The sequence below is a fragment of the Urocampus carinirostris genome, chromosome 2 (genome assembly GCF_059441175.1).
Source record: "Urocampus carinirostris isolate Australia breed hairy pipefish chromosome 2, RoL_Ucar_1.0, whole genome shotgun sequence".
Taxonomy (NCBI): domain Eukaryota; kingdom Metazoa; phylum Chordata; class Actinopteri; order Syngnathiformes; family Syngnathidae; genus Urocampus; species Urocampus carinirostris.
In genome coordinates, this window is record NC_142350.1 from 60355220 (window position 1) to 60367545 (window position 12326).

Consider the following 12326-nt stretch of genomic DNA (forward strand, 5'->3'; position numbering starts at 1 on the left):
CTGGTCTACTGGTGATCCCAAGAGCCAAGAAGTGTTCCGCAGGTTCGAGAGCGTTCTCCATCCGGGCACCGGTGCTGTGGAATGCTCTTTCCCCCAAGATCCGATCTGCAATCTCAGTGGAAATGTTTAAATCTAATCTTAAAACACACTTCTACTCTATAGCATATGAATAACCTATATTTTTTGTTGACAATATCTCTGTACTATTTGTACTTGCAACATCCATTGCAGCATGGTCATCCTGAAAGGGGGATTACCACATGTGCGGTCCCTTCTCAAGGTTTCTTCATTTACCTCATGTTGAGGTTTTTGAGTTTTCCCTTGCCCTCATGTTGGTTTCAGATCAAGGGATGGTGTAATAATGGTCTGAAATAATAGCCCTTTGAGACTCTTTGTGATTAAGGGCTTTACGAATAAAAATGACTTGACTTGACTTGTATAGACTCAGTCAACCACTGTTTTACTACAAAAATATAATGACCAAGCACTGATGAGCTCTTTTCAGAACAAGTTCGCGGGCACTTCAGCTATCCTCAGGGCTAATGCATTTAGCCTTTAAGCAAACGCTAATGCCAATATCTCCTCTGCATCTGCGGCCATGTCGTCGATAGCGCCGTTCAAGGCGTGTAGCATAGTGGCGAAGGAACGTCCGGCCGAGCGGGCGTTTCTGGGCACGGCCATCTGCACCAGCCTGGAGGAAAACGTGGAGCCATCTTTCTCGGCCGTCGCCAGGCGTCGCTTCACCTCCACTTTAGAGACCTCGGCTGAGAGCGGGCACCGCCGCAGGGCCTTGAGACGTGCCGCTTCCAGGCCTCGCCGCCGGGCAAGACGCTCCACGGACCGGTCGTCCAGACAAAGTGACGTCTGTACTTTGCACAGGACACGAACGGCCACGCTCGAGTCCAACGCCGAGGCCACGAAAGGGACCGGGACTGCCGAAACGCCTCCGGACAGGGAGGCCGCAGCCCAGATCAGGGCTCCGAATGCTTCCTTCTTTTGAGTCACTAACGCAGGGGTCAGTGTGGGGAGCGCCATTAGGAGAGCGTACCACCTAGAGGAGAGGGGAGGAAGTTACTCAAGTGGATATCTCAAACAAGTCTGAAGCTACCACTGAACAATTTTGAATCACATGCAAAAGTTATGCTTTCATAGCATCTCTAGGTTTTTAACAAGCAGAAGTCTCTCAAATATCTTTCCTAAATGCACAATATTCCAATTTCCATATTCAGATACTAGTTTACTCCATTTAAAACAGAAGTCTTGAACTCAATTTACCTGGGCACCGCCAAAGCTAGTGTGCTAGTGAGGTTAGGCCAAATACTGTTTACCATTAAACAGCTTAGATAAAACTATTCCACTGTTCTCAAATATTTTTTTCTTTATATTCCCTACAATATTATCCATCCATCCATTATATGCACCGCTTATCCTCAGTAGGGTCGCGGGGGTGCTGGAGCCCATCCCAGCTATCCTCGGGCAGTGGGCAGGGGACACCCTGAACTGGTTGCCAGCCAGTCGCAGGGCACATAGGGACAGACAATTCGATCGCTCATTCACACCTAGGGACAATTTAGACCGGCCAATTAACCTAACATGCATGTTTTTGGAATGTGGGAGGAAACCGGAGTGCCCGGAAGAAACCCACGCAAGCACGGGGAGAACATGCAAACTCCACACAGGAGGTTTGATCTCATGACCTCAGCACTGTGCCGCACACGTGCTAACCACTGCGCTGCCGTGCTGCCCCCCTACAATATTAATCTAAAAAAAAAAAACCATGAAAATCAATCAATCAATCAATCAATCAATTAACCAATCAATCAATCAACCAATCAATTAACCAATTGAATGATCGCTTGATCAATCAATCAATCAACCAACCAATCAATCAACCAACCAACCAATCAAGCAACCAACCAACCAACCAATAAATTGATCGATCAATCAACAAATCGATCAATTGTTCAATCAATCAACCGAGCAATCATTTATTGAATCAATGAATAAATCAATGAATAAATCAATCAATGAATCACTCAATGAATTAATGAATAATTTAATGAATGAATAATTTAATGAATGAATGAATGAATGAATCAATCAATCAATCAGTCATAAATTAATCCATAATCAGCTATGGCTGCACTTGAAGGAAATGTTTGTGTGCCTCCTAGTGGTAAAATAAACAATTAAAATAAAAAATATTGATTTAAATAACTAGAAAAAAATGCATGAACTATTATATAGATTTGAATTTTTTTAGAGGCACGTCGGTCTAGAATTATCTATTTATTTACATAAAATGAGCCTTACCTAGAGGGAGCTAACATCATAGTCCGCCATCTTGCTACTACGGGTACCCAAAAAATACAAAATCCTGGTGAAAGGCTGGGTTAAAAATAGAAGAAAAATGGCGCGTAATGGTCCATTTGAGTCTCCTTAGTTTTTCATTCTTACTTGAGCTTTTTAGGACTCATTTTCAGTTGCAAGACAGAATACTACGACTAGTCGTCGACCCTGGTGGTTAGGGGATCCCTGAACTGTGAACCGAATAGTAATTTGGGTAATCTAACAACATTTGACAAATCTAGTTCTATATACCAAAAGACAAAATTAAACAAACTAAGTGTTGAAAAATAAACAAAAAATGAAAATGAAATAAGAACATCATAGGTAAAACAAATAAACACCAACATTATCAAACCAAGGGAAGCTAGTGCTAGCATTGGCGAGGCTAGCAGCTAATGGAGGCACTCGAGTTGGCGAGGCTAATGCCAATTGGTCCTTCCGGCGACTTTGCTGCTTGGGCCCCTACAATGAAAATCCCCGTCCCGGGTTTAGTCCAGCTTTGTCATGTTCAGACGCAAATCCAAGTCAATTCTAAAAAAAAAACTCTCAATTTATAGATTTTGCCTGTATTTTATAAACATTTTGATCTCTCCAAATTGTGTTTGATGAGAGGGGTGAGGGGACAAACAGAGTTGCTGGATACAACCGGAATGTTTGATGTTTGATCTTACATTACACATAGTCCGGTGTTTTTTCCGAATTGCTCAGTCCACAATTGAGTGGATTTGGGAGTACAGTCCATAAACATGCCCGATTAAAGTCTATTATTGTTGGTAATATACTGTTTAAAGGGAGAACCGCAAACCTGTCTTTTTTCATTTCCTTCTTTTATACTTCCTTTTTTCTTAACATCTTTATACAACAATAATGATTCGTAATATAATTCATCAGAGCAAGTTAGCCGTTTGAGAGCCGACTCTCTTTAATGAGTTGAGCCGAAAAAGCCGGTTCTTTAAAAAGAGGCGGACTTCCTTTCACTACATAACTACCACATGAAATCCGAGGCACAGTAGCATTAAACCGCTGCTTCGTTTGCAACGGGAAAAAAACGATACCGAGATAGAGGGTACCGCGGCAAACTCGTTTGACTTGATTGATTTGCCATTTCGTCATAGTCGGTGTATACCGGATGGTACCCATAATTGACAAATTTGTGTTTTTTTGTACAGATTTTCTTGTACGTCGTACAAATGCATAATAAATGTACTTTGTACGGCAAAAAACGTACAGGTTGACAGGTATGGGTTCGGCCTTGTGTTTGTCATATCAATTATAGCTTAATCCGGGTAATTGCAGTCATTGACTAGCGATGCAATTTCTGAGTCTCTTGTCTTTCAAATGTTGTCGAAACCGCCCGGCAGATGTCTGTAATACCTGATCTCCGGGAGGTCTCTGGCTAAGTTTTCAAGTAGGGTTGGGAAGTCCAGGGTCTCCAGGGCATTGGGCCTGACTAGGTAAACTTTGGGCTTCATAACACCTTGGGATCTCAGAGCCTCCACACATTCTGTCCTTTTTGAATTCAGGTCTTGGTCTTCTCCAGAAACCAAGAGGGTCAGGTAGACTGTCTGTAGCTTCAGTAATTGGGTTCTCTGAAACAATGCCACCACACTCTGAAGAGGGGTCTGCGTTACCAACAGGAACACTACGTTGTAGCGGAGGAACTTGACGGCATCCATGTAAATGTCAGGCTCGAATGGAGACACATTAGGAACTGGAGGGAGGTCCCACAGGCGGAAGTCAGGGTGCGCTGGATTGGGATAGCACTTCAAGTCCTCGGAGGGGACAGAGGAAAATCGAGCTGCTCCTTCATCACCAGCAGACACCCCATGCAGACAGTTGATGAAAGTTGACTTCTCTTCCGAACGCTCTCCTACCACAGCAAGGTTGAGCCTGCTGAGGAGAAGGTCTTCCACCGTGTCTTTGACCTCGGACAACTGGTTGCGCTCAATAGAGTTTTTGAGGTTCTCCAGTAGGTTCACGCCTTTGAGAGCATCCACCATCGCTGCACAAAAGTAAAGGGGTCGGTTACTTCATATTGATTATCAAAATGATGAACAGAAGAACCATTTTGGTTTTTTTTTTACCAAATGTAAGCATAATGCTGCCCACTGGTGGCCAAGGCTTGAGCATGAGAAGGAGTGAAATGTGGATTCAGGCATTAAATCACTAGATGAAACCTGTGTTTCCTTAGGATATGTTTTGTTATTTTAACTATCGTATACAGCAGTGGTAACCAACCACCAGGCTACGAAACGGTACCAGGCCGTGGGTTTTAGGGCAGCACAGAAAGAACAAAATCTGTCTTGTTGTGTTCCTTATACCGCATTTATTCTTGTGTAATGCACATTTTTTCTTACACAAAAATCCAATCAAAGTTTTGGTGCGCATTGTATACGGTTTTACAATAGTATATCACCGTATTTGGACAATGATTGATCAATCGAAAAGTATCGCTGACTACACTTCCACAATATTGGATGCAACGGGAATTGAACCCGGGTCTCCACAGTGAGAGCGCATAATCCTAATCTGTACACAGAAAAACAACAGCGATCAGATAATAAAATTGATGAATCTGAGCCAGGTCAAGGGGGCTTCTTCCTGTTACTAGAAACCATGGAAATCAGTAGTATCTGTTTTTATCTCTTTTACTGTACTGGCCGAGGACACATCACAGAAAACTGTGCCCTACAACCCTGGCAGTTTAGGAATCCGTAAATTTAATTTTTTTGTTAATTCTCAACGGAACCACCAAATATTGTGGCTATTTCCACCCTTTACTACGGTAATAGTAGTGGAACTGAGCCAACGTGTGGATAAGAGAGTACTCGGTTGGTTTGGACACATGGAGAGGATTGAAGAGGAGCGAATGTTGAAGATAGTAAATAGTAAATGGAAGGAGACCAAGAGGAAGGCCGCGATTGACGTGGATGGATGGTGTTATGACTGCACTGCAGGAAAGAGGTCTAAATATAGTGGAAGCTGGAGCTCTTGTTGGTGATAGGAAGGAGTGGAAAGGTGTTGTGAAAGGATAGTGGAATATTTGGACGCGTTCTACGGGATGGGCAGGGCACCTCTATGATGCGGCAGGGGTAAACCAGTGAAAGCTGTCGGGCCCTGCTGTCGAACAGAAGAGTGTGTTGTGTCACCCTGACCCGAGTTACATGGCCGCTTTCTTTTGTCCCGTCTCATCTGGAGGGACGAAAGCATGACCGACTTGGGTGCCGAGTTGCTTTAATTGTTTGGGCCTTTCGGTTGGCCATGGTCCCAAAAATGTTTGCGTGTGTTTTTTGCTACCTTTTCCCTTTTTTTTAATTTTTAATTTTCTTTATTTTCTTATGTGTTTGTCTTGCTGTCGGTCACCCCTCTGGAGGGATATGACCAGGGTAGATACATAGATAGACTTTACAAGGAATTTTGACTACGAGTAATGTCAATATTATAATAATCAGATGTAGCTAGCAAGCTGAGCCAGAGAGATGAGCTAATGATGAACTTGAGGTCACCATTAAGTGAGTGATCCCATAGGAGGTTGGCGGTGTAGGACCAGTGAGTGATGTAATGATGCTTCAAAAACAAGCTCTGCCTCATGGGTTTGCGTTTGATGAGTAGTGGACACAGTGATATTGACTCAAGGGAGAAATAGTCTTGAAAACAAGACATCAACATTAATCACAGGGTCATCATTAGTTATCCCCCTAGGGCGAGTTTTCACTGGTTGAATATAAACATAAATAATATCTGGCACAGCACCAGGACATAGCCTCTCCTGGGTGTTCACTAATATGCCCATGTGTTATTATCGTTGTTGTTTATAACTTTGTTTTGCTTATTTGTCAGAAACAGTTCAACACAATACTAGAAAAACAACTTAGAAGTCAGTTATTATTTGGAAATGGTTCAGAGTGTGGTGCAAGACCAGTGGTTCTCAATTGAAACAATACATTCCACTTTTCAAATTTATTGAATGAGAATGTTAAAAAACATTCAATTTTTAAAAAAAAAAAAATATGACTCTTTAATGCTCAATTAACTACATTTAATGAAATACAAACAAACTAATACAAACTAAGGTATCTAAAAGCATTTCAATCATTAATAAAGCCAAATTTCTTTTAAATTACAATGCATTGTATTTAGTATATTGTTCTCTAGTTCTCCCATATTTAACATATTGTGGAGAAATCTGGGGCAATAATTACAAAAGTTCACTACAGCCCCTTTTTATCCTTCAAAAACGTGCAATAAGAACCATACACAGGGTAGGATATCGGGATCATACCAATATTTTATTCATGCAGTCCAAATGATTAAAATTGGGCGATTTAATACAATTTTTCACATCCCAACTCCTATTTAAGGTCAACAAAAACATAGTGCCAGAAAACATACAAAAATTATTCACTCGGAAAGAGGGAAATTATAACTAGAGGGGCTGTAGTAAAATCAAAATCCCAAAGGTGAGAACAACCAGGAAAAGTATGTGTGTGTCTGTGTGTGGAGTCAAACTTTGGAATAATTTACAAGATGAGATCAAACAATGTCCAACTGTCCATGCGTTCAAATTTAAATACAAAAAAGCATTACTGGCGAAATACAGGGATGAAGAAAGTGGGATATGAGGGAGATTGGAAATACTGCGTTTAAAACTATGGTTAACTTGTTGTTATTGTTGCTATTATTATATCAGAACTGTTATTGTTGTTATTATCATTGGTGCCACGGTGACATTTGGTAACTAGGCGCATTATGACGTTGAGGGATGGGTATTGCGAAGATTAGTGTATAAAATCTGTGATTATTGTAATTATTATAATTATTGATATCTGACCTATGTTATAAGTATATCCATGAGATTTTGTTATATTAGACATAAGAGGAAAGGAGGATTTGTAAAATGTATTTAATAGGAAAGATAAAGGGGTAGGAAAAATAAGCATCTGCTTCTGACTACCCCTTTTCGAACATGTTATGTGACATTATTTTGTTGTTGACTCGTTGTTTTTGTCCTGTTTTTATTTTAATGTTCGAAATAAAAGTTGTCATTCATTCATTCAAATACAAAACACTTTACTTTTGCAGCTATTTTTTAAATATTATAGTATCCAAATCTGATATATTCGACTCTGTATCTGTGTTTGGCCATGCTTAACGTGTATAAAGAAACTTTCTTTTCTTGATGTGTGAAACAGTGTGTGTCAACTGGCGTTATTGCCATCTACTGTTCAGGAGGGTAAGTGGCCCTCAGCTAATTTTTTCTTTCTCAGCATAATTTTGCTTCGGCGAAGGCACGATTAAAAATGTGTCCTCGACCGGCTTTTGGGTCGCAACCCACCAGTTGAAAAACACTGAGCTAGAAAATTGTAATGACACCAGAAAAGGCTTAATTTGAAGGTCCTATTTTGAAGAATTCTACTTATATAGTTTTGCCAACACTAAATGTTAATACAATGGGTTTATGGGCCTCACATTTTCGGAGTTTGTCCATTATGTATATCTTCTCGATTAGTATCTCATCTCATCTCATCTCATTAACTGCACCGCTCATCCTCAGTAGGGTCGCGGGGGTGCTGGAGCCCATCCCAGCAATCATCGGGCAGTGAACTGGGTGCCAGCCAATTGCAGGGCACACAGGGACAGACAACTCGCTCATTCACACCCAGGGACAATTTGGACCGGCCAATCCACCTGAAATGCATGTCTTTGGAATGTGGGAGGAAACCGGAGTGCCCAGAGGAAACCCACGCAAGCACGGGGAGAACATACAAACTTCGCACAGTAAGTCCGGTCGCTGGATTTGAACCCACACAGGAGGTTCCCGAGACCTTAGAACTGTGCCGCACACTGCGTCGCCGTGCTGCCCTTCCCGATTAGTATATATTGTATATTTCTTGAAGACTGTGATGTTTGTGAAAGTTTTTCTAATTATTTTGTTGGTTTGACACTGTATTTTATTTTTTTATTTTTGACATTTGTTTTGTGTGCTTTTGTCGCTTTTGTGACAAAAAAATGACTGACTTGATGTGACCACGGGGCTAGATATGACAACTGACCTTCTAGCTAATTCTGATGGGTTTTTTTTAAACTAATGGATTTATTCATGTAAAACACAAGGTTGTGTATAACGCTCGCATCAAATTTTTTTATCGAAAATCTTTATAAAATGTTGTTTAACTACTCTCAGCTCAAACTAAGTATTGTGAGTTGAAACGTTCAAATACGATCAGCCATGATTTAAATATCAATGTGCAGTGGTACCTCTACTTGTGAATGTCTAGTTTACGAAGTATCTGAATGGGAAAATGTTGCCTCTGCATACGAAATTGAAAATACAGTACGGTACGCGCTGCTATCCGCCGCTCCAGGAGTTTTCCAAACGTAAACCAACTGGGTATCGCTTCAAATCTGCTCCCAGCATGCTCTTCATGTCATCGTCACAGTTTAGAGTGCAGAGAAGAAGAGGATTAGGGGTTCCGGCAAGATGGCAGGGAAGAGGATGCAGCCATTATTCAATCAGCCCAAATTAAAGACATTTTAGCAGAATTCCATGAAGGTTCGGAATTTGCGGAAAGGAATCACCCGGAAAAAGTGTTGACAATTTCGGCTATCACTAGGTCTGCCATGCTCATTTCTGACAAATTGTCAAAGAAAGCCGGCAAAAGCAGTTTTTAGGAAACTCGAGGCAAAAAAGGTAAATGGATATTTTCATTATATTCCTATATCTAGAGTCAATGCCCCCAGCTGACTCCACTAACTACGAATGTCCATGCCCAGGAAGTGACTAGATTCTTCAGCTGTTTCATAAAGATTTGAAACCGCAAAGTGTTCATATGTGATTAAAAGATACATGATCCGCATCTGTGTGTCATGTTCATGCCAGTAATTAGTTTTAAAAAAACGTATTTTTTGGGAAAGCACAAACTCACCGGTGACTAAGACTGCACTTCGCACACCTAGAAAAGGTAAGGCATAGCTCCAAACTGCCTCTTCTTTTTCCTGCAGCCTACACTCGTCCTCGGAGGGGGGAGAAAGGTCTTACCGGCCTAGGCCACCTGGGTATAATGGAGTCTGGGAAGGCCGAAAGCCACAACCTTGTCTCCCCAGCCCGGAAACATGGCATTTTCCCTATCCCTCGGCTGAGGGATGTGACAAAGAGGGATAGGGAGACTTTTCTGAGTATGTTTTTTTTTTCCACGGTATGCGGTCACAGAATGCGCGTTATAGGTATCCTCATGTGATTTGGGAAAATTGCATTATCATTCGGTCAGTCAAACTGCAGTAAAGTCAACCTCGATGAGTTTACACCGAAAAATTCGCATGAAAGAATTCTGATGAAAGGAAGCAATTTTACTGGTTCTGTCAACCAAACAAACCCAATCCTTTTTCAACATTCCAGCCAAAATGAATAAGCAACCCACTTCTCAGGAGTTTTTCTCGTTAAGAAGTACCGGTGAAATTTAGATGTAAGTTGCATAATCGTATACAAAGAGAGCGTTCTTACCGTCCCTCTGTAGCGGTGTCGATGTGGACTATTAGAAGTGTGTGTCACTAATCCAATAAAGCTTAGTCTATTTAAGGATATCCAAACACGTGGGACATTTCTTTTTTACCAACAGTAGGAAAAGCAGGCCAAGTTGTACAAACTGACAACAGAAAGTAAATTAGAGCAGTGTTTCTCAACTTGTGGGTTGGGACCCAAAGGAGGGTCGTGGGCCTTTGCCTTAGCAAAATAATGCTGAAAAGAAGAAATAGAGTCGATTACACTTCTTAACAGTACATGCCCTGCTTGATCTCTTCCTCTTGTTCAGTCAATTGGGACCATCCCAATTATTTTTGAGAGGGACCACATTTCATTCCATTGTGATTAAGTGGGTTTTATTTCCTCTGCCTATGATAGTAGGTCCCAACAATGTTTGTGATAAGGGGAAGAAAAAGTGACAAAAATGATCGAGTCGAAGAAGGAAATAATTGCCAAATACGAAAATGGTGAACAAGCGTTGCTGGATGTACAGTAAAGTGTTTAAAAATGTTGTATTTTAAGCTACATAATCATACATTTTTTGTTGTTAAGGAACAAACTTTATGAGAATTTGGAATTTAATTCAAAATGTGGCTATTTTAAAGCCGTTTTGGGGGTGATTTATATTCGGTGTGAGCTTATATAAGAGTATATTTGGTATTTAAAGTCAAAAAGGGTGAATACATTCTATTATTTCTGCTTTAAACTAAATTTGTGGAATGTTTTCCTTGATTTGGGCCACGGCTTGTAATAGGGTGCTATGGTTGGTACTGAGGTCAGAACTGTTGAGAACCACCGAGTTAGAATACCCGGTGACCTGTAAGGCCTCTTCTGCTGTCATCTGTGAACTGAGACAAGATCAACACTGTTTTTAAAGTGTTTTATGTTTTTGGTCATTACTTGATATTTTTATGATCTTCACAATGAACTAAAACTGAAGCGCTTGTGAGGGGAAGGTGCTGAACTAAAAATGCCATTCCATCCTTTGATAATTTGAGCACAATGACCAATAGCATGATTTTGATGACTCGATGTATTCCTACTTCAGTCTCAGCACCTTCCCCTCACAAGCGCTTCGGTAGCATCGTGATGGAAGCTTGCACCAGGACGAGGATGCTCTATTTAACTTGAATTAACGTGTGTTGTGTGCTTGTCATGATGTTGGGCAATGAAACACTGATGCTAACCCTTGGTGGATTTTTAGAGGTTGAAAAGTACAGGTATGTTTACTTCATAACATTTTTGGCACTGTATGTTTTTATTTTATGTTTTAATTGCGTTATTATTGGTGTCATTTGGTGTAACAGGAACCTTCATGAGCCCATGTATATTTTCATTGCAGCTTTGTCTCTCAACTCGCTTTCGTCTAGCACCGTTATATTCCCTAAACTTGTCATCGATGTCTTGTCTCAGCTGCAGAACATTTCTTATTTTAGCTGCGTGGTGCAGGCTTTCTGTTTCTACAGTTTTATTAGTTCTGACATATGGCTTTTGTTAGTCATGTCCTATGACAGATATGTGTCCATCTGCAGGCCTCTGTTATATGCATCAACAATGAGCACAGGTTGTGTGAGCGTTTCCTTAGCTCTTACTTAATGTGTTCCTTTCTGTCAGATGTCAATAACAGTTGCCCTTCAGACAAAATAAAAAATCTGCAATTTGACTTTGGAGGGATTCTTTTGCAATAATACTTTTATTGAGATCCACTGTTCATTACCAGCATACCTGATTTAGTCATAAATATATTTACCTTGTTGATTATCCCTGTGCTCTTAATCCTCTTCACATACTTGAAGATATTCGTGGTTGCCTATAAAAGGCAGGGAGAGGTTGGGAAGAAAGTAATCGATACATGTATACCTCACATGATTGTTTTGATGATCACTTTCCTTTTCATGAATTTTGAATGTGTGACAGGGTTCCTAAAGTCGGTTCTCCCGAAAACTCTGCGATGGATTATGGGTCTTCAAGTTGTCATATGCAATCTTATGTTTTAAATATTCTTGGTTAATTAAATTATATCAAAAATGTTGGTTTGTTGCTTGGTTCCCTCCACAAAGGAGGGAACAAAAAAATGGCGAGAGAACGGCCGGCCGGGCCCGGCCCGACCTAATTATTGACATTTTAAACCCAATATCTCACCTCCAGTTCCAATCAACAGACATTAGATTTGAATAAAACGAAATGTATTCATTTCTGACACGATCCCACCTGTTCAACCATGAAGATATAAATAAACGATGTAAGGCATGAAAGTATCTGAAAATAAATTCCTGGACGCCAGAGTAAATGAGAAAATGGGCTGTATATCACATGTAAACCACATTAAAAGGAAAACAAGTGGCAATTTCACATAAAGTCACGTTTAAAAAAATCTTAATTGAACATAATCTAAGTAGTAAAATTATTTTTTAAAAAACAACCAGTCAAAATATTTAAAAATTACACAATACCATGT

The 12326-nt window shown here is 40.5% G+C and overlaps 2 protein-coding genes across 2 annotated transcripts; one reads left to right on the forward strand and one right to left on the reverse strand.

Moving 5' to 3' along the window:
- Nucleotides 1-443: 443 nt before the first annotated feature.
- Nucleotides 444-9878, reverse strand: irgq2 (immunity-related GTPase family, q2). Its single transcript, XM_088328113.1, has 3 exons — nucleotides 9851-9878; nucleotides 3724-4351; nucleotides 444-1051 (listed from the first exon to the last, which is right to left on the reverse strand). Exons 2-3 carry the CDS (start codon nucleotides 4347-4349, stop codon nucleotides 556-558), a joined length of 1122 nt encoding a protein of 373 aa, XP_088184239.1. The 5' UTR covers nucleotides 4350-4351; nucleotides 9851-9878; the 3' UTR covers nucleotides 444-555.
- Nucleotides 9879-11026: 1148 nt separating this feature from the next.
- On the forward strand, nucleotides 11027-11865 carry LOC148372795 (olfactory receptor 10K1-like). The gene is made up of 2 exons (XM_088327721.1): nucleotides 11027-11386; nucleotides 11692-11865. Exons 1-2 carry the CDS (start codon nucleotides 11027-11029, stop codon nucleotides 11863-11865), a joined length of 534 nt encoding a protein of 177 aa, XP_088183847.1.
- The last annotated feature ends 461 nt before the right edge of the window (nucleotides 11866-12326 follow it).